Raw genomic sequence first — 25,492 nt, 5'->3', positions numbered from 1 at the left:
TCTGTGGCTTCTAAAAGCTCTCCTTCCTACCAGTAGTGTAGCCAAATGACAAATTTTGGCTGGGCCTATGAGAAAAATAGGTGGGCACGAAAATGCACCAACCCCCTTCCCCCCATCACCACCACCACCAAACTCAACACAACATAAATACCTGAGCTGGTGGAGATCCTAAAGCCCTACCAGCTAAAATTCTCCTCCAAAGGCATCCAGAACTCCCTGCCGCCAAGCTTGAAAATCATCACCACAGTGCAGTTCCATGGATTATCATGCCCCCCCCCCCCCCCCCCAGTGCTTTTAATCATAGCCATAGTTTGCCTTCTAGCTGGTCACATACAAGAACGAACACTGGCCATACAAACTGTAGCAGGACTTGCTTATCCACCCACTCCTGCTCTAGTTGAAAACATCTTCCTGTACTTTTCCTGAATCCGCGTGCAATTTTTCTTAAGTTAGTGACCCTTATTTGTGTCTAACTCCTGTTCCTCTATCTTATCTGTTTATATGTTCCACCTCTGCTTCCACTCTATGATGTCTTTTTAAGATGTTTTAATATGTGTTGACATTGTAAGTAATGTGTACTGTTGTTTGAATATTTTTACGGCTGTGATTGTCTATTGTCTATGTCCAGCTTATTCTTGATATACACCACCTTGTGTTAATTTCTTCATAAAGGCAGTAAATAAATCCTAGTAAACAAATAGATTTGGTTTAAGGGTTAGGAAGGTCAAATTCATAGTGGCAGAGTGGGGTCAAGTAGAACCAGCACCTGGAGCATTTGGGGGGCATTGTCTCCTGTTTATTCCTTTCCAAACTATGATTTAAGTATTCCTGTTTTAGGAATATCACTCAGAAGAGTTAACATGACTAGTTAATAGTGACCAAAGATGACTTAAGGACTTTGGTAAGTGGCATCAAAGAACCTAAGGTAATCACCGACAGGGTGTTTCCATCATCATAATGATGGAATTTTAAAAAGATGGTGATGACAAAGAAATCCCTTTTTCTTCTGACTTCCGCATCTCTTTGAATGATGCTTGTGTCTTCTTCTGTAGGAATACTGAAAAAGAAGAAGGGTCTGTCAACTGTTACAGAGAAGAATAGTATCAACCGAATCCACAACGAGCTGTCCAGCCATAGGCCAGGAACGGCCTCTTCTCGGGAGTCTTCGGGGACTGATGGGAACCGATGTGTCGGCAGTGCTCCGAAACCCAGACAGACACTGCAGGAGCAGCTGAATGGCGTAACTCCAGTTCCCATGAGCATCAAGGCTGGGACAGTGGATGAGGATTCCTCAGGCTCTGAGTAAGTACAGCTATACTGCCCCTGGGCAACCCTCAGTAAGTACAGCTATACCGCCCCTGGGCTGATCTGAGTCAGTACAGCTATACTGCCCCCGGGCAACTCTCAGTAAGTACAGCTATACTGCCCCTGGGCTGATCTGAGTCAGTACAGCTATACTGCCCCTGGGCAACTCTCAGTAAGTACAGCTATACTGCCCCTGGGCTGATCTGAGTCAGTACAGCTATACTGCCCCTGGGCAACTCTCAGTAAGTACAGCTATACCGCCCCTGGGCAACTCTCAGTAAGTACAGCTATACTGCCCCTGGGCTGATCTGGGTAAGAACAGCTATACTGCCCCTGGGCAACTCTCAGAAAGTGCAGCTAATACCGCCCTTGGGCTGCTCTGAGTCAGTACAGCTAAACTGACCCTGTGCATGCAGCTAACTGTAGTGATATGGTTCAGATTGGTTGCAGTTGAAAATCATTGCTAATCTGTGGTCTCTCTAGTTCCCCCAATTGTATTTACCATACATGCAACCCATTCTACCACAATTTTAAACTTTGTATTGTTCAAACCTGTATTTGTTCATACCGGAATCGACTAACGCCGTTTACGGTACTATGTAAGCCACATTGAGCCTGCAAAAAGGTGGGAAAATGTGGGATACAAATGTAACTAATAATAATAATAGCCCAGCTCCCAGCAGACAGCTGGTGATGGTACCTGAAAGGCCCTGGAAATCCAGTAGAGTTTTCCTGTCACTGACTCTAAATTCACAAAGGAAGCAAGAAAAGAAAAGTTACGGTGGTAGAAAATACCTGGCTTAGATTACCAGCTCAGTGCTATTGAGGCATGTCTTGAGTTAATGCGACTTGATGCGAGCGACAGTTGCCCCCTAGGAAACCCCCAGCACAGCCAGAGAATGCGAGAACAGAGAAAAGCCCCTCCCCTCCAAATAATTTTTGAAATAGGAAAGCTTTATTGTAAATTCAAATCAGATCAGATTCCGTAGCTGTTTTCCAGATTGATGTACCACTCGGTGAGGATGTTCCAAAAATATAGAGACATCATGGCCATTTTAAAGTACTTGGGGCATCTAGTCTTGTCTTTTGAAGGGAGGCTGGGCTGCATATGCAGAGATATAACCAGCAAAAGAAAGGAGGAGGGGATGACTCCTCTGCACAAGGGCATTGGGCAGACCTCACCTGGAGTATTGTATTTAGTTTTATAGGCTGTACCCCCAGAAGGGAAGCTGTGGATTTTTTGGAAAATCCTGTATCCCTAAAAGGATAGAATCATGCTGGCACAATTGTTCCAGGACCAGTGCAAAGGTTTTAGAGGTCCTGGGCAAATCTCCAGCCTTGCGTAGCTCTCAATTATTTTTCAGATACCTAGCCCCCTCCCTGAGGAAAGCTCTTCTGCTGAGCTCAAGGTTACAGAAGGACAGTGGCCTAGACCTACATTTGTCAACTAAACTCAAGTCTTTCTAAATGCTTTTCATATCCACCCTCCACCTCACCTGTTATAGGCTTTACAATTTAGCATCCTGGATAAGGGAAAGCAAGGCATAAGACTGTGCCTTTTTATACTTTATGACCCACTAAAAAAAGTACACACCAGCAGATTCCTGAAGCAGGTGGTAACCCCAAAACAAAGCTTGCTGTCGAATCTTTGCTTTGATTCCATAAAAACATAAGAAAAGCCATACAGGGTCAGACCAATGGTCCATCTAGCTCAGTATCCCGCTTCCAGCAGTGGCCAATCCAAGTCACAAGTACCTGGCAGAAACCCAGTTGGTTGCACCATTCCATGCTACCAATCCCAGGGCAAGCAGTGGCTTCCCCCATGCCCATCTCAATATCAGACTGTGGACGTTTCCTCCAGGAACTTGTCCGAACTTTTTTTTTAAACCCAGATATGCTAATCACCATTCCCATATCATCCAGCAACGAGTTCCAGAGCTTAACTATTCTTTGAATGAAAAAAAATATTTCCTCCTATTTTGTTTTAAAAGTATTTCTATGTAATTTCCCTGGTCTTTGTACATTTTGAATGAGTGAAAAATCGATTCACCTCTACCCGTTTCACACCACTCAGGATTTTGTAGACCTCAATCATATCCCTCCCTCAGCCGTCTCTTTTCCAAGCTGTAAAGCCCTAACCTCTTTAGCCTTTGCTCTCTATCATTTTGGTCACTTTTCTTTGAACCTTTTTTAATCCCGCTATATCTTTTTTGAGATACGGCAGCCAGAATTGACCACAGTATTCAAGGTGAGGTCGCACCAGGGAGTGATACAGAGGCATTATAATATTTTTGGTCTTATTTTGCATCCCTCTCCTAATTATTTTTAGCATCCTCTTTGCTTTTTTGGCTGCCGCCGCCACACATTAAGCAGAAGATTTCAGTGTGTTGTCTACAGTGACACCTAGATCATTTTCTTGAGTGCTGGTTCTTAAAGTGGACCCTAGAATCAGATAACTATGATTCGGATTATTCTTCCCAATTTGCATCACTTAATTTCATCTGCTATTTAGATGCCCAGCCTTCCAGTTTCCTAAGGTCTTCCTGCAATTTTTCACAATCCAAATACGTTTTGACAACTTTGAATAGTTTTGTGTCATCTGTAAGTGTAATCACCTCACTTGTCGTCTGATTTCCAGATCATTTATAAATATGCTGAATAGCACAGGTCCAGATACAGATCCCTGTGGCACTCCACTATTCTCCCTCCTCCACTGAGAAAAATGGCCATTTAACCCTACCCTCTGTTTCTGTCCATAATAAACAATTTTTGTTGAAAATTGAGTGTCTGTTGGAAGAGCCAACTACAACCCTACTCCTGTTCCCTTTTCCTTGAGGATTTCTTAGTGGTTTTTCTGTTCCTCCACTTTGGTGTTGTTTTTAATAAGAGGTCATTAACATGTGTAAATGGCTAAGATACTAGCATCAGCGTATATTCATAGCACCAAAAATTAGGTGGTTCCTTGTAAAATGACCCCTTCTGTCTCTTGCATCCTGCAGTTCAGTAATATTATAGCTCGAATACATTATCTTCCTCCATCTCAGCTCTGTCCTTTTCAGCATTCCCCCGCCCCCTTCCTTTTCTAGCCTTTGCTCTCTTTATGGTTTCCCATGTGGCTCTCAAGGTACCTCCATTATTTTGTCCTCACTTCCTGGTTGTGCGTTCATCTGGTAACACTGGCCTCTGCAGCTCAGGAAGATGCAGTTTCCTGGAAGAGCTACCTCAGGCCAGTATTTGTCATTCCTTGCCCCGAGGTCAGGGGCAGTAGTAGCATTCCTGATCAGGCCCTGAAGCAATAGCTAAAGTCCAGAACGGAAGCCACACTTATCATTGGATGGCACTCAGGCTGGCCTTAAGCAGGGGCAACAGAGGTGGCAACACAGTGCTCCGCCCCCTCTGGGGGCCTCACCTCCTGTCTTCAAGCCCACCCCTCCTACCTTAACACTGTGTTTCTCCATAGAGGGCTCAGAAAAGCAGCAACAATTCACATATGAAGACTGGTCTCTGCTGCGTTCTGCCCTGTACCTTGCCTGCTTGTGATGTAACTTCCTACTTCCATAAGGGCAGGTCACAGCAGAGAGCAGGCTCCAGGGTTGGCAGCAAACATCCTGTGTGAATCACTGCCACTGCCCTGAGTAGAGCAGAGGACATGCCGGACCGCAGGGGGCCCCTCAAACTGGTCCGCACAGGGCTTTGCAATTAGTAAAGCCAGCCCTGGATGGCACAGTACTCACCCACAAGTCATCAGGCAACCTGTGACAGGGAGTGCAGGAGTGGCCTAGTGGTTAGGGTGGTGGACTCTGGTCCTGGGGAACTGAGTTCAATTCCCACTTCAGGCACAGCTCCTTGTGACTCTGGGCAAGTCACCTAACCCTCCATTGCCCCAGGTACAAATAAGTACCTGTATATGTAAGCCGCATTGAGCCTGCCATGAGTGGGAAAGCACGGGGTACAAATGTAACTAAAATAAAAAAAATGATAGGGCCTGCTTTTGAAGCTGATGTCCCAGAATGTCAGGGATAGGATTGTGCGTATTCAGAGCATCTTCAGCTGCATGCATTTAGCTGATGTACTGCTCCACAGGCATGTATACAAGAAACCCACTGTATTTTAAAGCCTTTAAACCTGCCTGTCTTCCACTGCTAACTAACCTGTTTCTTTACTTCTGTTTCTCTTTCTTTTCAAATGTCCAGATTTCTGTTCTTTAACTTCCTCCATTAACATAGTGGCCTGTCTGTGTCTGCCCTGCTTCTCTCCTTCAGACATACCTGTTGCAAAACCAGGCGATGTGTAGTCTTGAGTCCCTTCCTACTACATTGCTCATTGCCATGCACAAAGTTCTTTGATTTCCCCTCCCCCTTTCTTGTTTTCCACCATTAAACAGGAGTGATGAGACCTCTATATGAGCAGGACGTGTGCGCCATCCTGTCTGAGGGAAGCCTGAGCTCGCTGGAGAGATGGTGATGACATCCCTTCCTTTCTGCTCAGCGCTGCATGCTGCTGCGCACCGAACCCCCCCTCCCCTCTGATGCCTGGGTGACATCAGAGCACCAGGTTCAATTTAAACTCTCCCACGTGAGGACCTGCACCAATGGAGCTTGGAGGGGTTTTGCCACACACCGAGACCAAGCTTTCTCATCTGAGAAGTGACTGTGTTTAGTGCCAAATTAAACTACCATCCCGATGTTGGTGGCAGGAGACCATTGGACTGAGATGGATACACTTCAGATCCTATTTTGTGCAGCAAGCACCTAGAAACTGCAACATGAACTCATGCTGAATGTTCCCTCAGCTCCAAAAAAATAAATAAAATATTGATTTCTAAACATAGAAATATGTAAGACATGAAAACTGCAGGGAATACCACTGACTTGATTTTTAACTGCTGTAACATGTTTTCTCACCTGAATATAAGACCAGAGATGTTGAATGGCCCACAGCACAACATGGAAGAAACACATTCCTGAAGAGCAAGGTATCCGTGCTCTAGAAGTGGAAAGTTGTGTAGTTGGAGACACGACCTTACTGTACAGAAATCCTCTGTACCTTGGGATGAAAGTGGCCGGGGGCAGCAGAACACTTCAGCTGGTGGGGCAAAAAAAACAACATCCATCTTTGATCCTGAAGCTCCCCTAGTTTCTAATGTTGTGAAAGGCAAAGGGTTGGCCCATGCACCAGTGGCCCAACCCATTCCGCTGCCTGTGAAAGATAGTGCTACAGGGGTAGGAAGTGACTTGCTAATCTGTAGCGGCCTCTGTTGCGTGCACAGGAGTGTGCTACTGTGGAAGGTGAGATACGATTAGGAAGTACAACGAGAGAAAGAAGACATAAACCTACCCAGTAAAAAGGGGAGGGGTGAGCGAGCATTTGCAGAGAAACGTGGACAGATCCCTCCTCTTGTACATAGATAGGAAGGAAAGGCCAGTTTGGGTTCACACTCTCAACTTGGGGACCTGGGATGATTTGGGGTGGAAAGAAAGTATGAACTTTTATCCCAGAGATCTAACGGTAGTGCTGTGCATTGTGTTTTTATGGTTTTTGAGAGCAGGGATGCAGGGCGGAGAGGAGAGATTGCTGGGTTCTGTATTGAAACCTTGTGTTTTAAATGGGGAAAGAGCCAATGAGGAAAATGGGGTTGGAAAGGAGATAAAGGTTGAAAGGAAGGTGGATCATCTCTTTATTGCCCACAATACACTGTTCTGTAGGAAGGTGAGATCTTTCATCTCATGATTATTTTATAAATGAATAATACAGAATAGCCACAGCATTTAAAAACCTTGCTAGATGCTTTGGTTACCCCAGCCTCCCAAGGCCTGGGTAAAGGGAGAAAGGATTCTAGGGCATAAGTACATAAGTAGTGCCATACTGGGAAAGACCAAAGGTCCATCTAGCCCAGCATCCTGTCACCGACAGTGGCCAATCCAGGTCAAGGGCACCTGGCACGCTCCCCAAACGTAAAAACATTCCAGACAAGTTATACCTAAAAATGCGGAATTTTTCCAAGTCCATTTAATAGCGGTCTATGGACTTGTCCTTTAGGAATCTATCTAACCCCTTTTTAAACTCCGTCAAGCTAACCGCCCGTACCACGTTCTCCGGCAACGAATTCCAGAGTCTAATTACACGTTGGGTGAAGAAAAATTTTCTCCGATTCGTTTTAAATTTACCACACTGTAGCTTCAACTCATGCCCTCTAGTCCTAGTATTTTTGGATAGCGTGAACAGTCGCTTCACATCCACCCGATCCATTCCACTCATTATTTTATACACTTCTATCATATCTCCCCTCAGCCGTCTCTTCTCCAAGCTAAAAAGCCCTAGCCTTCTCAGCCTCTCTTCATAGGAAAGTCGTCCCATCCCCACTATCATTTTCGTCGCCCTTCGCTGTACCTTTTCCAATTCTACTATATCTTTTTTGAGATACGGAGACCAGTACTGAACACAATACTCCAGGTGCGGTCGCACCATGGAGCGATACAACGGCAGGATGTGGAAATGTGTACCTTCCTTCCAGGGGTGCAGAAAGCTAACCATAGCAGCACAGGGCACAGCACAAAGAAAATGTATGGGGGGGGGGGGGCAAGGGGGTGGAACTGAGTCAGATTAAAAGTTCATTCTGTTACCAACTGTGGCAATAGAGTAGTCCATCCCTAAGGTCAGGAGAGGCTTGCATTTTGGGATGAGGAAGTAGTAAGGTTGTGCTTCAAAAGCCCTGTGGAAAGCAGTGGCGTAGCCAAGGGTGGGCCCGGATGGGCCCAGGCCCACCCAGTAGCAGCACACCTATGATGTGGCTGGCAGGGATCCCCAAGCCCCACCAGCCGAAAATTCACCAAAACTATCCCTCCTGCATACCTTGTAAATAGCAGATCTTCACCTGCAGTGAGCAGCGACGGGTCCCACAGCCTTCCCTCTGATGTATTCCTGCCTATGCGGAAACAGGAAGTTGCATCAGAGGGAAGGCTGTGGAGCCAACATGAGCAGTGTGTATTAGTTGCTGCTCATTGCTGGTGAAAATCTGCTATTTAAAAGGTATGCAAGGGGAGGGGATGTTTGAGAGACCATATGGCATGCAGGTGAGAGAGGGAGAGACCAAATCACTTGTAGGACAAGACGATGTTCTTCTGCCCACTTCATCTTGGGCCCAGGCCCACCCGAAATTGGGTGGCTGGCTACGCCCCTGGTGGAGAGCAACCGGGAAACTGTATCCCCTCCAACAGGAAAGGGGTCTATTTTCACACAGCCAGTTTTCCAACATGGGGTGAAAGGGGAGCCCCTCTTGCACTGTCCCCTCACAGCTACAGCAGAAGAATCTCTGCCTTCAGCCTCAAAAGCCTTTGTTTTTCAACAAGAAAAGTCTCCTCAGTATTTGATGCCTGCGTTGGACAGAGGACTTTACTGCACTGATTCCCAGAAGTGTTCTTTTGCTATTTGTTGTCATGGAGACCATTTTGTTGGGAGGTGGGGGGGGGGGGGGGGAGCTTACTTTGATGTACCGTTTACTTGATGTCATCTGAAGGATGTCTTATTTAAACAGAAGAACACTGATCCCAGCTCTTCTTTTCTGGGTGTGTTGATACTGTACAGTAGATGTTAGTTTGATTTTTTGCATTCAGTGGGTTTATTAAAACAAACAAAACAAAAATGACAAAAAAGGGGGTGTGAGGTGACCATGTTTTAACCCTGTGTGGATGCTGCCCGTTTGATGTTTCACATTTTTATGTAGCCATACTGGTATGAGTGAACTTAGTTCTAGTCAGAGGATACATTCAGGCATATTTTCAAAGCACTTAGCCTTCCAAAGTTCCATAGAAACCTATGGAACTCTGGAAGGCTAAGTGCTTTGAAAATATGCCTCCATATATTTACACACAAATCTTGAGTCCGTATGGAGTTTCTCTGGTCACACATGAAGAAAGTTACGTGGTCTCAAAACTCAGGTAGAGCTTGGATAGTTCTTATGGTAAAGCCACTGACAGGTATCATAACGCACAAGGAAGCTGATTTTTTTTTTTTGTTGCAAATTCTGCCCCAGAGCAGACTTCCCACATACCAGTATATCAGTGGAAGTTTATAGCATTGCCTGCATTCCTATACCAAGTTGCTTGACAGACATTTGTGGGTGGTGTTCCTTCCTGGTCTGACTAAGCTCGGGCATTGGATTTCACTGGAGGTGCAGCAGGCTATAGAACACGCTGCCGTAGATTAATTCATGAAAGCAAAGTTGGGAATCTCCCAGAAATGCAGTGATGCCCCTATGAACATTTCTATAAATGAAGTCTTATGAAGTGACATCCTTCTTGGTCTTCTCCTTGGCTACCTTTCTTTGTCAAGGTTTCATAAGAATGGCTGCTAACCTAATCTACTTAGACCTTCCAATTTTATCGATCTTATATTTGATCCAGATAGCAAGACCCTTAGTACCTATCATGGCTATAACTCAGCTAAACAAGCTCTTGAAGCTGTCGCCCCCTTAGAAGGCACTGGTGGAAGTGAAGAGTTGTCCCCCTTGGCATCCAGATATTGTGCTGTGTTTTGTTCCCTACCTCTCCCTAACGTCTCCATACTGTGCAGAGTCAGGAACACCCCTTCTGAGCCTGCCAATCTGCCTCAAATAATTGTATAAAAATGCAACAAATTGCACAGGTCTGTCTACCAGACTACACTTGTGGCATGTTTCAGGGTGGAGTAGGGATCAGCCAGTGTCACAGCCTAGAAGGTAAGCCCTGAAAATAAAGACCGAGGAGGAGTCTTGATACAAGTCAATGATTTTTCCATACTACAGCCAGTCATAAAATACACACATAAACCCTGAATTTAGTGAAAGTGTACAATTAATTGCAACTTAGGGAGCTTGTGTACTACAGAATATATTTCCATGATAAAAGCTTAGGATCTATTTCATTTTTTTATTGCTTGGGGAAATATGTGGGCAGGGGGAATAGTTTGATAACGAGGTGCCCTATTTGAAATGTTCAAAAAGCTGCCATATATATAAAGGCAACATCGGGGGGCCTATGAGCCTTTATAAATAATCTCACTCCCAGTAGCACACAAATTGTCTCAGACACATTTACACCTGCTCCAAAAGGGTGTTGAATTAGTACGTTTGATACAATTTGGGGACACAGGTTTGCAGGGGGCTGTGTTTGAGGAGGAAGGCTGGTTTCAGTCTTCTCTCCAGTGTAGGCTTGACTTATCTACATAGAAACTGGACCTAGGTTCTTCCACCTATTGGCAATTGTGTCCCCAAATTCTAGCTGTGGAGTTTAGAGCTTATCTATTTCCGGGTTTGTTGGATGACGTCACCCAGCGTGTGGCTGACTCATCCTGCTTGGCCGTGGAGAAAGATGGTTAATTTCAGCCACAGAAGTGAGTTTCCTATGACAAGCCTTAAAGCCAGTGGTTCCCAAACCTGGTCCTGGAGGCACCCCAGCCAGACAGGTTTTCAGGATATCCACAATGAATATTTATGGAGATTTGCATGCACTGCATGCAAATCTGTCTCATGAATATTCATTGTGGATATCCTGAAAACCTGACTGACTGAGGTGCCTCCAGGTCCAAGTTTGGGAACTCCTGCCTTTAAACAAAACTACTGCCTCTCCCCTACACAACAAACAATGAAATGATCAAATTATTGAAAGAACCCAGATTTCATTCTGGTAATGGTAGCGGTGCATTTTACAGAATGGGCTTTGTATACTTATGTCTGTCTAATTTTAGTATGTGGTGGAGCTAAATCATAGCTCCCTATTTCAGACTAAACAAGATGCTTAAGGGATCTAGGCTGAGTAATTGATTTTTGTGCTGGTTTGAAAAAGAAAGGGTAACCAATTTATACTAATCCCAACTCAAAATTAAGCATTGCTAGGATCACAGGGACTAGATTTACTAAAGTGCACTAATGATACTATCTGTTATTAGTATATAAGACTCGAAGGGGGCCTGAACATTTCATGATGGCCAATTTTTCTCCTTTGGTAGAGAAATTTGCAAATGATTATGTTGGCTGTGTTAAAGCATGGTAGCACCTTTTGGTAAATCTAGCCCTATGTCTGATGATTGGAGTTACCAGAATTTCACTCTGACATTCTTTGGGTATGTAAATGAAATGGAGGATACTGATATACATTGTAGATACAGCACATTTCTTTGCTAGAACCCTGGTCTAAACAGGTTTTTCTGTCAGATGTTAATGGAACACACTTGTAAATGGCAAGGCTTGGATTTGAACAGGTTCCATTATCCCGTATTTGTTCCTTTTTAATTTAGCTACATCTCAGAATCCATGATGACAGATGGTTATCTAGTGCTCTGCTCTCCATTTAAGAATTCAGAAGAAATAGCTTGTCAAACACCAAATTGACCACTTAAAATACAATTCTAGAGGCCAAAAATCTCTCAAATGTGTCCTTTTGAGTCTTCACACTGCCAAAGTTACAAAGCAGGAGTAGGCATCCACACAGGGTTTTTAAATGGAGTTTTGGAGGGGGAGGAGTGGAGTTTCTTTTTTTACTACTGTTAACTTGACATTTTTTAAGATGCTGGACTTTTAACTTGCTACTAACTTGTACAGTTTGATGATGTAAATATTGCAGCCATTTCGCCTTCCACTGAGTTGAATAAAACTAGTTCTGTGAAAGTTCTGCCTTATTCTTTTATGGTTGCAGTGTTCTATTAATTTCTGGTTGAAAACAAAAAAGGCTGCACAACAAAATCGTAAAGAATGAAGTTGAAATATAAACTCAAAACAAATTTTAAAACTTCACAGAAGCAGTGTTCAAATTCTAAGAATTATAAAGTACAGCGCAAATCAGAAGGATTCTCTTTCCTTTGAAGCAAAAGCCTCAGATATCAGCAGGGCATTTACTCTTATGCCTGTTCTTATCGATTATTGGCAGAAAAACCTTTAAAGAAAAAAAAAAAAAACATCAAGAACCTAAGTCAGGTGTTCAAATAGGCTCCAGAACAGTCCTCCTGACAATTGGCAAGTATTTATACGGTCTGTGCCAGAGCCGGAGGCAGGGATAGTGCTGGGCAGACTTATACGGTCTGTGCCAGAGCTGGTGGTGGGAGGCGGGACTAGTGCTGGGCAGACTTATACGGTCTGTGCCAGAGCCGGTGTGGGAGGCAGGGATAGTGCTGGGCAGACTTATAGGGTCTGTGCCAGAGCTGGTGGTTGGGAGGCGGGGATAGGGCTGGCCAGACTTATACGGTCTGTGCACTGAAGAGGACAGTACAAATAAAAAAGTAGCACATATGAATTTATCTTCTTGGGCAGACTGGATGGACCGTGCAGGTCTTTTTCTGCTGTCATCTACTATGTTACTATTTCACAGTGTAAATACTGCTGCCTCAGGGAATAAAATGGACCTCCGCACTTACCTCGGAAAAAACCCCCAACAATCCATTATTCATTTCTTATTTAAAAACTGTTGTTCTCCTGTGTAAATCTGTACTTACTTTGTGCTCCACCTCGGTGTTCCTGCAGGCTTTTAAAGATCTTTCTCACCAATCAAACCTAAATCCTGATTGGTTACATGTCAGCAAACTTAACCTGTCCATCATATTCTATTCTGTTACAACAATATTCTTGAATATTCAGCTGTTGACTGGCATCATTGAAGACTATGAATGCGTTCAAGATAATATCAGGCCAGCTATCTCATTAAACAGCTTGATATGTGCTTAATTTTTAAAAATATACATAGGGGAGTTATGCACCCTTTGGCAATATCAATCTGATACATTCTAAGAGGAGGGGGTGTTGAAAGCACAAGGGTTAATCAGTGAGCGGTTTCATCTGTAGCACATTAAGGGGGCTTTTTACCAAGCTGTGGTTAAAAGGGCCCTGCGCTAGTGGCGGGGCGGGGGGGGGGGGGCATTTTTGCCATACGCGCTGGACCTTTTTTCTGTAGTGGATAAAAAGGCCAAAAAAATGGCACGGCCATGCAGGTGGGAGTACTTAACACCACTCACTGAGGTGGCATTAAGGGCTCCCCCGCTAACCTGGCGGTAATCAGGTCACACATGGCACAGCCCGATTACTGCGGGGTTAGCGCCATACTGGAAATTAGCTATTTTTCCTAGCACAGCAAATGGCACACACCGGGCCTGGAACTACCACCAGTGCCCACGTTGGGCCTGTGGTAGTTCCAGACTAGTGTGTGGTAAGCCCATATTGGGCTTACCACCACTCTGTAAAAGGGCCTCTGAATGACTAGTGTATGTTATGGGGGTGGAGCGGGAAATAGACAGACAGATCTTGTAATCTTATAAGGCCAGTTTCACAGTTGAAATCTAGGCTAAAAATATGGGGTGGATGAAACAGTTATCGAACCACGTAGCTGTTATAGGAACATAAGCAGTTGACGGAAGCCCTATCCGTTCAGGTAGGGCTGCTGCCTATACCATTTATAACTCTTGCACCTCCTAATGTCACAGCTAAATGTTATGCATTCAACAGCACAGAATTAAAAAAATAAAAGCCCCACATCATTAGTTCTTGATGCTGAATACTTAAATTCTCTTAAATAGTAACCCTATAAAATAAATCTTCTGATGAATGTATCAACCTAATTCATGGGCCAATGCAGAAAGCTACCACAAGCCTACCTGTGCGGTTACTACAAGTTAAACACAGGCTGCTCGAGCCAAGCAATGCAGAGAGGGATTGAGCACAGGTGTTAACTCACACACAATACATGGCCAAACATTGCATTAAAATTAATGCTAAAGCGGTCATCGAGTATTCTGCAGCACTAAAGAGAAGTAAACAGGGGGCTTTTAACGTGCAGTTACTATGAGAATTATTTTAGCAGGAGCAGGGCAGCACACAACAGTTTGCTAAGAATGTTTCACGGCAGTTTTATTTCCCTTTGCAACCTGAAGGAAGCCCCTGCATAGTTCAGAGGCAGATGGGAGGTAAGACACATGCGTGTGTCTGAACAAAAACAAAAGTGAAAGTACAAATCAGTGCCTGGTCTTCTGCACCTATTAAATAGGAGCCTTGCAAAAATTGTGCGACCACTTATTGCAAGGCTCCTATTTAGGCACAGAAGCCGATGTGTGCTCTCACTTGCAGTTTGCAGAATGTTAAATGTTTGTTATATATTTTATAAAGGCAGATACAGTGGTGGAAATAAGTATTTGATCCCTTGCTGATTTTGTAAGTTTGCCCACTGACAAAGACATGAGCAGGTAACGAGTTGATTTGGAGCATCTACCTGGTCTGTAGGGGCCAGATCTCTTACTGGTTGGTGGGGGATCAAATACTTATTTCCCTCTGCAGAATGCAAATAAATTCATATACTTTCCACAATGTGATTTTCCGGATTTAATTTGTGATGTGCTATCTCTCACTGTTACCAATAACCTACCCTTCAATTATGGGCTGCTCATGTCTTTGTCAGTGGGCAAACTTACAAAATCAGCAAGGGATCAAATACTTATTTCCACCACTGTATATTATCCGATATATATATATATATATATATATTTTTTAATTATCAGGTCAGGTCCTTGATATGAATGTTTTGAATAAACTGCTCTTTGAAATTATCTCCCGATTGGTTTGTACATTTGTCAGCCTCTGCTTTTGCTGTTTTGTTTTCATTCTACGTGGAGGCTCCTCCTGTCTTGGATTTGCTCACTTGCAGTTTGGACATGCACAAACCACACTACATCTTCCAGATTGCAAGAGTGCGCTATACGTCAGTTCACACTGCAGACTTAAGATATCAAGGTGCTACATGGTGGAACTCACTGCCAATGGCAATGAAGGGTCAGCCTGATTACTTAGTGTTTTGCAAAAGACTGAAAACTCTCCTTTTTGAAAGGTTTCTGCTCATTGCTGGGGTGTATGAGATTGTAACTGACCATCAGTGCTTTATTATTTAGTTCTTATTTGTATTTTATTTGTGCTACTCTGCTCTTACTCGCTATTTTGTTTATGGTATTGTAAACCTTGCCTATTTTATTTATTGTAAGACACATTAAACTCAAGTATGTTCAGGCTAATGTGGGATACAAACAAACCCGGTGTATAAAGCATTGATGGCTTTGGTGCTAGGAAAAACATAGTACCTACTTTCTGATGTGTGTAGACATTGCCAGACACAAAAATTGGACAAAGCAATGGGTGGGATACACCATTTTTTATGATTAAAAAAAATGCATATAGTGAGGTTTGTGTTTTATAATAAACCATAGGCCCTATAAATCAATGGTTAATTACTGTGTGCCTAGCAATTGATGCTAGGTAAACATATGGTCCATTGCTATAATCGAAAGGTAGCACCATGGATTAAGGGAGAAAACAGTCCACGGTGGTGGTTGGTTTCAAGGTCCCCCATCCTCCTACATTTTTGCTTGAAGAAATACAACCTCAGATTCTTCTTGTTTCACATGCTTTCTGTCCTCACTGGTTAGTGTCATGGACTTTAGGCTTTCTCTCAACAGTAACTCACAGCTTCGCAGAGGTCCAGTAGCACCTGCTGAATGGCTCAAATGGACAGCCGGACCAGGTGAATGCTAGGGCTATCCTGTTCTCTGCAGTCAGGCCTCCTTCACTACCACCTCAAGTTTCCTCAAAGGTAGGTCCATTTCCCTTGAGTTGGTCCTTCAAGCTCCTCATCACAAATGGCAGGTTCCAATCGGACTGGCAGTCAAGGCGTAGAGTTGGTCCTTCAAGTTCCTCATCACAAATGGTAGGTTCCAATCGGAGTGGCAGTCAAGGCATAGGGATGCATGGATTTATCTCTGGGTGCTTGGTAAAATCACCTTCTTGGGAGGCAGCAGTCTGCTCTGGGTTGTGGCAGCAGAAGAATGGGAACGTTTAAGTAAAGGATCTGCAAAAAAGAAGAAAGCTGGAATGAAATACAAAGGGGCTGATGCTCAGAACCAAACATGGGCGCTACAGGCAATTGGTGCCGGACTAGCGAGCGCAGAATAGTCAGAGGCTCTAGCGTGGGAGACAACGTGCATGCCAAAGATAAGCGCAAATACTAATGTAGTCAAACAGATATTTATGGGGCCACTTCCTATTCCCTCCCACTGCCAACACGGTGCAGCCATTAAAGTGTTCAAAAGAGGGAATCATGAGAAATCCTCTCTTCAAAATCTGCCGGGTTTTATATAATTTGGAAGGAATCCTGTGCAAGCCTAAGTGCTGATAGTGAGAGACCAATATGTGAGAGTCAAAGCAACCACCCCCCCCCCCCCCCCCAAAAAAAAAAAAAAAATTTTTTTTTTTAAAATAATTATAATTAAAAGCACAGAACACAGATGTCAATGTGTGCTTCGCTTTTAGTTTTGCCAGGTGAATGCACACATGAGCTTACTGCAAAACTTTTCTGCGCATGCACCAAGCACGAGGCCCCCTCCCCCCATACTTTCGCTTTTACAGCGTACATATAATTTGAATACCATTTCCTTTGAAGCAGTGGCAAGCTCGGTTTCTGCACCGTTGGCTTACTGTGAGAGTTCTGAGCAGATAGCTGAGAAATCCATCATTTTGTGTCACAGGAACAAAACTTTTGGATCCAATGTAAGCACACCCATCTGCCTGTAGGGGGCTGAATATTTGCGCCAGATAAACCAATTACCGAGTTGCTATGTTATATTGCATGTAAGTCTTTGTAGTATGATGAGCCTGGATTGTGAGTAAATTCCTTGACATACTGAGGTTATCCCATGCAGTAGTGTAATAGGCAGGCTTTGTGCCACCCAGTATGGCACAGGAGCTACAAGCTTATCATCTGGACAGGGTTCAGGTACATAGCTTATGAAATCTGTATGTGTATTGATTTTTGTAGTGCTTTTCTATCATAAATGGATTTCAGAGTATGTCTATTTACTGTTTTACTGTTATTTTAAATTGTAAACCGTCTGATTTACTTTTGTAATAAGTGATGGTCTAGTAAAAGAATAAACGATCACAGACCGACAATGGATTACTGCTCGTATAATGATTGCAAACAAAAAAGTGCAGGAGTAGCCTAGTGATTAGTGCAGTGGACTTTGATCCTGGGTTTGATTCCCACTGCAGCTCCTTGTGACTCTGGGCAAATCACTTAACCCTCCATTGGCCCTGGCACAAAATAAGTACCTGAATATATGTAAACCGCTTTGAAAGTAGTTGCAGAAACCTCAGAAAGGCGGTATATCCAAGTCCCATTTTCCTTTCCCTACTTGAGATTCTAAATGGAATGTTGCTACTATTGGAGATTCTACATGGAATGTTGCTACTATTGGAGATTCTAGACGGAATGTTAATGTTGCTATTCCACTAGCAACATTCCATGTAGAAGCCTGCCCTTGCAGATCAGCAACGCAGCCGCGCAGGCTTCTGTTTCTGTGAGTCTGACGTCCGACTCACAGAAACAGAAGCCTGCATGGCCGCGTTGCTGATCTGCAAGGGCAGGCTTCTACATGGAATGTTGCTAGTGGAGGAGTAGCCTAGTGGTTAGTGCAGCGGACTCTGATTCTGGGGAACTGGGTTTGATTCTCACTGCAGCTCCTTGTGACTCTGGGCAAGTCACTTAACCTTCCATTGCCCCTGGTACAAAAATCAGTACCTGAATATATGTAAACCGCTTTGAATGTAGTTGCAAAAACCTCAGAAAGGCGGTATATAAAGTCCCATTTCCCTTTCCCTATTTGAGATTCTACAGGGAATGTTGCTACTATTGAGATTTTGGTGCTACTATTTGAGATTCTGGAATGTTGCTACTATTTGAAGATTCTACATGGAATGTTGCTACTATTGAGATTTTGGTGCTACTATTTGAGAGTCTACATAGAATGTTGCTATTCCACTAGCAACATAAGTACCTGAATATATGTAAACCGCTTTGAATGTAGTTGCAAAAACCTCAGAAAGGTGGTATATCAAGTCCCATTTCCCTTTCCTTGAAAACTCTGCCTCAGTAAGCATCATCCAAGCAATATTAAGCATCACATCTGTTATCTTACTTAAATGGTTTTCCTGTTTTCAGTGTTTAGAAAATTGTGGAGGACACATTTTTGGCCTACTTTGTCAATCAGCACATATATGGTGTCATGTTGCCTTCTCCAGGATCCAACCAGGCATAAGTGATGAGAAGACCAGGAATAATAGCCAAAGTTCAAATATGACTAGTAACTCTGCTGAACTATTACACCGTCATGAAACCAAGGGGTCTATCACCAAAATAGCAGGGGAGGCATTTTTCATTGCTGTAACTTGTTACCTTTATGTTCTACTTGTAGCTGTGCAACCGATTTGTGTCGAAAGATGGGTAGCTTCCCTTTGCCCAGGGCTGCAGAAGGTCTAGGCAGAAATGAAGACATGGGCCGCTTGCTCTGAGGACCGGGCATTCTTGTGTTTCTTATCTGGTGTTGGTTGGTGGACACACTGATGGATGTTTTAGAGTCAGACTTATGAAGAGTTTCATCTGCTACCATTTTTAAATTACCTGTTGACAAAAACAAGTAACAAATGAAATCTTTAAGGTTGAATATGTATTTAGGTAATGCAAGTAGAACCTTTTAAAGAATTACCATCAATCACAGGATAGCAAGGACACAGTCATTGTGTAGATTAAGATGAAACACAACAAAGCCAATGAATAATTCCTAAGACCTGATGCTGTCAAAAACCATCTCTAGGTTCCCAAGCAGAATACACCAACACATAAAGACCTAATTATTATTATTATTTATTGATTTGTACCCCACATTATCCCACCTTTTTGCAGGCTCAATGTGGCTTACAGAGTGTTGTTATGATGCAGTCATTACATGATCTTAAATACAGTCGATAATAAGCAGAAGGTAGGTGATTTAGATGCAAGGTGCTAGGTAAGGTGTTGTGAGAGGTGTTTTTGATGCACCTGAGTAGTTTGAGGAATGATTTAAGGATGTCTTTAGTAGGCTTTGTTGAAGAGATGTGTTTTCAAAGATTTGCGAAAGTTGGTTAGACTGTCCATATTTTTCAGGGCTGTGCGTTCCAGATCTGTGTGCTTTTATATGCAAAAGTAGTAGCGTATGACTGTTTGTATTTAATTCCTTTACAGCTGGGGAAGTTCAGATTGAGGAATTTGTGGGCCGATCTTTTGGCGTTTCTGGGTGGTAGGTCCACTAGGTTTAACATATAGAGTGGGGCGTCTGCGTGGATGATTTTGTGGACGGTTTTACAGATCTTGAACTCGATTCGTTCCTTGAGTGGTAGCCAGTGTAGTTTCTCTGTTAGAGGTTTCGCCCTTTCGTATTTAGTTTTTCCAAAGATGAGTCTGGCTGCGGTGTTCTGGGCTGTTTGGAGTTTTTTAATGAGATTCAACTTCACGAAATCACACAGCAGTAAGTGCAGGCATATAAATGGTGTCTGAAATATGAGGCAACCATATTTCAAAATAGGGAAACCTGATCAAAGGAAGGAAGCAGCACACTGCTCTCAGTTCTCGAGTTGTGCCAGTTCTCAGGCATCGGGAAGTACCATATACAAGCTAACTTTGTAGGTGTGATTGATCATGAAGGAGACAAGGGGCACTTCAATACAGGCCAAGGGTTGTCTTCTTTAATTAAGTAATTAATTTTTGAACATTTATACCCCACTTTTTTGCCACATGCAAGCGGACTCAAAGTGGCTTACAATGCACTGATTAGGCCATCACCAGATCAGCGGATACAGAATTACAAATCACATAAGGATAGACGGAAGAGGGTAAGAAGAAAAAGGGGAAAGGGCTAGAAAGACTGAAAGTAAGATGAGGTGATGCAGAAGTAGGCTATCCGAGACAGGCCGGTCAATGAGGCACTTGAAAGGAAATGCCTTAACATCAGTTCCTTTGGACACACTGCACCTGCCCGATTCAGGTCCTATTGTTGGACGGTGACTTGTGGGGTACAAGGATCCATACTGTTGCCTATTTCCTATCTATCTCAAGCCACTAGCTGGAGCTGATTCAATCAATGGACATCTATGATGATGGCGTGCAGCTACTCATAACTATTCAACTAGACTTATCTACTGCCTTGGATAAACAACTATCTGTTTAACAGCAATTCAAGAAAGCTTCTTGTGACTCTGGGCAAGTCACTCTATTACCTCAAGTAAGAAACTTAGATTGTGAGTCCACTAGGGACAGAGAGAGTACCTGCATATAATAAATGTAAACTGCTTTGGTCAAATCCATGACCCTTTACTTAGTCTGAACTCAAGAAAAAACCGACTTCCCGTGAGTCCCTAACATAAGTAGTCACAAACTCTGCCTTAAATCACAGGTCACAAACGGATACAGCTGGACTCACACTGCTCTCTCAAATTTAAGCAATCTTCAAGAATGGTCTATCATCCGCAACAACTATGCTGTCCCCGCCCCCCTCACCATATTTTGAGAAGACATGGGAAGCAACTGCTTGCCCTGGGATTTGTAGTATGGAATGTTACCACAATTTGGGTTTCTGCTAGGTACTTGTGACCTGGCTTGGCCACTATTTGGAAAACAGGATACTGGGCTAGATGGACCATTGGTCTGACCCAGTATGGTCACTCTTATGTTCTTATGCTTGAAACCCCTGCTCTATAAGTGTTTCCTGTGTTCTGCTATGGCCAACCACTAGATGGCTCCTGCTCTGCATTCCACCTTGTGGTGTGCCACCGTTTCAGTTTTCTTGTTTAAAAAAAGCAAGACCTTACCTGTAATAGCTTTGACTGGCTCTGCTTTCTCTTGTGGACAAGAGTTCTGTCTGGGAGCAGGAGAAGCTGGGGAGAGCCTCGGGGTTACTTGTCTTCTTGCCACAACAGCGGGCGAGGTGCGCTTACTGGGAGAATCCCAGCAACTTGCCTAGACCGTTAAATATAAGCAATTAAGTTACAGATATAAAAAGATCAGCTTTGAAGATCCTAGGTTATCTCACAGGATAACCAGCTGTTTTTGTGATTTTCCTTTAGATGTACAGTAACAGACAGGAAAAGCAGAAGTCTGATACAGTAATTGGGTCAATAAAGAACATTTCAGTACCAGTTAATGAGGTCACAGAATCTGGATTTACCAAACCTTTGCTTTTCCTCTGAATTAGGGATTTTTCAACATAATTTAAACAAAAGCACTTCTTGCCATGGGGATTACCAATAAGTATCCACTGGTACCAAGAGACGGCCTGCACCAAATGCACCTAAAAAAAAAAACCCAGCAAAGCCACACTTCCCAGTGCCCTCTGCCTACACTGCTCTAGGTCTTCGGCACCTTTGCCATCACTATCATAAAGGAAAGACCACCTGCAGGAGCTTATGCTTTATCCTTTCAATCATCAGTTGGCGTGTGCAGTTAGACTATGAGGCATATTTTCAAAGCACTTAGCCTTCCAAAGTTCCATAGGTTTCTATGGAACTTTGGAAGGCTAATTGCTTTGAAAATATGCCTCTATGCCAGTGCTTATAGGCTGGATAACTGCCATCTCCCCAAGTTATACCTCACAGCGCATCAAAGGTCCGTCTGATTCTCAGTCAAGGGCAATGCTGCTTTCAGAATAGAACATGTTCCACTAATTGTAAAGATCTTTTACATTAATAATTTTACAGTATATCAAATGAGCAGGAGCCAATAAACTTGTACATTCTGTTTTCTATGATTTCATTGGATCACAAGCCCAAAAGGATTACTCACAGGCAGCTGCTTTGCAGAGGCTGAATCAGGTGTCCTGCTAGGTGTGGATTTCTTATGAGGTTTTTTTCTGGCGAGTGAGGTGGTGCTTCCAATTTTTGGACTTGGTCCTGCCTGAGCAGGAGTACGCTTAGTGCACTCTGGGGGAGGTGTGTTTTCATTTGAAAGAATAGCTAGAGGGGAAGCCAGGGGCGACTGAACTATTCCATCAATATTGGGTAGCAGTGCTTTGATAGGACTCTCCTTTATCAAGTATGTCTCTCTTCTAGGACTTCGTGGACTCTTGGTACTTTTAGATTCCTCTTGCAATAGCCGGACCTTCATGTTGGGGGTCCTCTCCTTCGAGTACTTATTTAGAATAGTCTCGTCCCCCTGCAGCTGGCTGGGACTCTCCTTCTCCTGTAGGGCACACTTTTCCAGCTGAGTGGCCAGATGGTTGGCCTCCTTCATAATCTCCTCAAGTTTCTCAGCACTGAGGGGGCTCCAGTTGAAGATGACATCTTTGTTATTCCTCCTGCTTTCATCATTTTGAATGTTCATGTCGATTGTCTGTGCCACACACCTTTCCACATGCTGGATGGGGCCAACTAAGACTTCATCTTCATCTCGGCTAAATACAAAAGAGAACACACACCTTTCATTGGAGAAGTGGCTTCCAAATAACACAGCTAAAATATTATTACACAGACATGCAGCGAAACAGAAGAGGCTCTACAGGTCCACAGACAGTGATACGAGTACCTGAAATGGCCCACGTTTCGTCTACTATTGGGCTACCTCAGGGGTATGGCTACAAATACAGCACATAAATTATTCATATAAATTAAGGCTACATGTTAATCACAATCGACTGCTGTACATATTTTCCCCTCCCACGCAAGGTCCAACATCCCTCCCTCCCTCCCGCACCTATTTCTCCCCTCCCCCAGTGTACCTGTTCAAAAGCAAACATGTCCAGTCCTGCAGCCTGCGAGTATAGCTGTCGCTGGTATGGCAGGACTGAAGATGTGCTTGCTTTTGAACAGGTACACTGGGGAGGGGGGGGGAGAGAGTAGAGAGATTGAGCTGTGAGCAGGGCCAGGAAGTGAATAGAGAGGATCTGGGAGTGGAAAGGGTGAAGAGAAGAAAGAAGTGTTGGACACAAGGGGACAAAGAGGGGCATAGCCATGGGGACCTGGGCCTCCCACTTTGGGCTCTGGCCCTGTCCAAAACTGAGGTACCTGTTCAATACCTGGTGAGGTAGCCAAAGCCCTGCCAGGTGAAGAAAATCGACTGCACGAGTAGCCCCCTTCTTCCTCAGAACTGAGGCAGTCAGCGGTGTGTCTCCAGCCACCGATGGCATTCCCTGAGCATGTTCAGGAAGTGCCAGTATTGGCAGCTGGAAGTACGCCACCAACTTCCTTGCTCCTGATGTATGAGGAAGGAAGGGGGCAGCAGATTTCTTTGACTGGCAGAGCTTGAGCATTCCTGCCAGCAAAGTTACAATGCCTAATGTGTGTGGGAGGGAGGTGGGGGGGGGGGGGGGGGGGGGAAGAGAGCAAATGTGTGCCCCCCCCCCCCCAATGGGCTGCTGGTTATCCCCTGTGATTAATCATGATTAAAAATTTTAATCAAAATGCAGCCTTAATTTAAAAAATTAAAATTACAAATAACAAAAAGCACAATTAAATTCAAGAGTCATGACATCATAAATGCCCATTCATATTGTGAAGCGACCTTCTGAAATGGTGTATACAAAGTTATAACATGGATTTAGACCCAGTTATTGTCATTGCTACTAAATGCATTATCCAAATCAGGCATCATTGGCAGACGCCTGCTGCTGTGGTGACCACAGTCATTATGAGTGGAAAGCAAGGGTTCACAAAAGAGGGAAGCTCATGACATCCGATCTCAGCCCTAGTTCTGACCGAGTTATTTACCCATAAGAGCAAAAAGAAAACTCCAAAAATATAAAATTTTGCGACCTTATAAAAAGGAGAAGTGAGAGGCTAATTGCATACATGTGATCTTCCAGGGAATTTGCAAGAATGGACCAATGCTAGTTAAATGTAAACCTCATACAGTTCTTTTATCTCTCTACTCTTCAAGATTCTAGCATATAGGTTTTCTCACAACACAGTCCATGCTGAATTAAAAATCCCTGAAGTTTGACATAAGCATCCCCTTAAGTATTGGCAGTGTTACTACACGATAAGCATTTCCTGCTTTAAATTAATGTGCTTTCTTTACTTCAAAGAATTAGTTTTATTTTTACATTTAATAAATGTAAAACAGACAAAAAGTGAATTAAAAAAAAAGTCACTAAAGATACATCTTATATTGACAACCAAACTAAATAACACAATACAATAAAATAAAAGACACGCAGGAGTTAAGCGTTACATATTGATTAAGAAAGTAAGAGTAGACATACTGGGTGAGACCAGTGGTCCATCTAGCCCAGTACCATGCTTCCAACAGTGGTCAATCCAGGTCACAAGTAACTGGCACAAAACCAATTAATAGCATAATTCCATTTTACCAATCCCAGGGCAAGCAGTGGCTTCACCCATGTCCATTTCAATGACAGAGTACGGACTTTTCCTCCAGGAACTTGTCTAAACCTTTTTTTAAACCCAGCTGCACTAACCAATGTTACCACATCTTGCAGCGAGTTTCAGAGTTTAACTATTCTTTTTGAGTGAAAATAATATTTCTTCCTATTTGTTTCAATGAAACTTAGAAAATGCATCAGTTGGCCCTCTCACACCGATGTCAAGGAGCTCTTAGATTCCCAGGAGCGTAGAAGGTTTTCCATCCGCTTTATTATAGATTCAAAGCAATCGGACTGAGCATTAAGTGAGGCACACAGCATTCCACCAATAGTGATGATTCACCAGCGAGAAAAACAGTTTAGCAATCAATATATCAAAGAGGTGGCGAGCGTAAGTGCACAGCTGTGAACACAAGGATAACTATATTGTAACCAATTTTATTTTTAATCATACTCCATATCTAGCTCCAGAGAGTTGGCAGCTTAGGGCACGAGAATACCACATGACTAAGCGAGCCCATTTCATTATTACAGGACCAACATAATTTGGAATTATAGACGGGGGAGGTTGAGCCAAAACGGAGGCCAATCAACTGGGTCCTGGTCACATTCTCACTTCACTCATTTCTTTTTATTATGCATTCATAAACCTTTAGCAGGGCAAGCAGAATTCATCTTGATGTATTTAAACCGTACCCTAAATGGAGGTGGCCTCTGCTCATATAGGCATATATACTCTATAATAAAGATTACCTATCAGATGGAGAATAAGTTCCAAAGTCAAGCTTCTCCTCATCAATAAAAATAATATCTGAAAAAAATTAGAAGCAAAAAAGTTAGAAAATTAGCCAACTGTTAAGCACTTGGGTACGTTCAACCAATCAAAGTCACTGGATCACAGATTCAGGCTCCAGAGATAGTCTCCTGACTTGTAGCTGAATATCAGATTTCATATATGGATCATATATTATAGGCACTTGGATTTACTATTGATTATCCATCAAAC

General features: G+C 43.3%; 2 protein-coding genes across 3 annotated transcripts in view; one reads left to right on the top strand and one right to left on the bottom strand.

Annotated features, from left to right (window-relative positions):
* Positions 1 to 7,142, top strand: part of CELSR2 (cadherin EGF LAG seven-pass G-type receptor 2) — a 240,141-nt gene extending 232,999 nt beyond the window's left edge. The window contains exons 34-35 of the mRNA XM_030221921.1: positions 1,053 to 1,302; positions 5,690 to 7,142. Coding sequence (XP_030077781.1) covers positions 1,053 to 1,302; positions 5,690 to 5,711 — 272 coding nt within the window. The 3' untranslated portion in view covers positions 5,712 to 7,142. The remainder of the gene's footprint in view (positions 1 to 1,052; positions 1,303 to 5,689) is intronic.
* Positions 7,143 to 15,453: 8,311 nt separating this feature from the next.
* PSRC1 (proline and serine rich coiled-coil 1) overlaps positions 15,454 to 25,492 on the bottom strand; it is a 19,291-nt gene continuing 9,252 nt past the window's right edge. For both annotated transcript variants that reach the window (XM_030221231.1, XM_030221232.1), the window contains exons 3-7: positions 25,240 to 25,297; positions 21,954 to 22,560; positions 20,984 to 21,131; positions 18,537 to 18,761; positions 15,454 to 16,154 (exon numbers count right to left, since the gene is read on the bottom strand). In XM_030221231.1, the coding sequence (XP_030077091.1) occupies positions 16,060 to 16,154; positions 18,537 to 18,761; positions 20,984 to 21,131; positions 21,954 to 22,560; positions 25,240 to 25,297 (1,133 nt within the window). In that variant the 3' untranslated portion in view covers positions 15,454 to 16,059. The remainder of the gene's footprint in view (positions 16,155 to 18,536; positions 18,762 to 20,983; positions 21,132 to 21,953; positions 22,561 to 25,239; positions 25,298 to 25,492) is intronic.

This window comes from Microcaecilia unicolor, chromosome 12 (genome assembly GCF_901765095.1).
Source record: "Microcaecilia unicolor chromosome 12, aMicUni1.1, whole genome shotgun sequence".
In the NCBI taxonomy this organism is placed as follows: Eukaryota; Metazoa; Chordata; class Amphibia; order Gymnophiona; family Siphonopidae; genus Microcaecilia; species Microcaecilia unicolor.
This window is presented reverse-complemented; position numbering and strand designations above follow the sequence as displayed.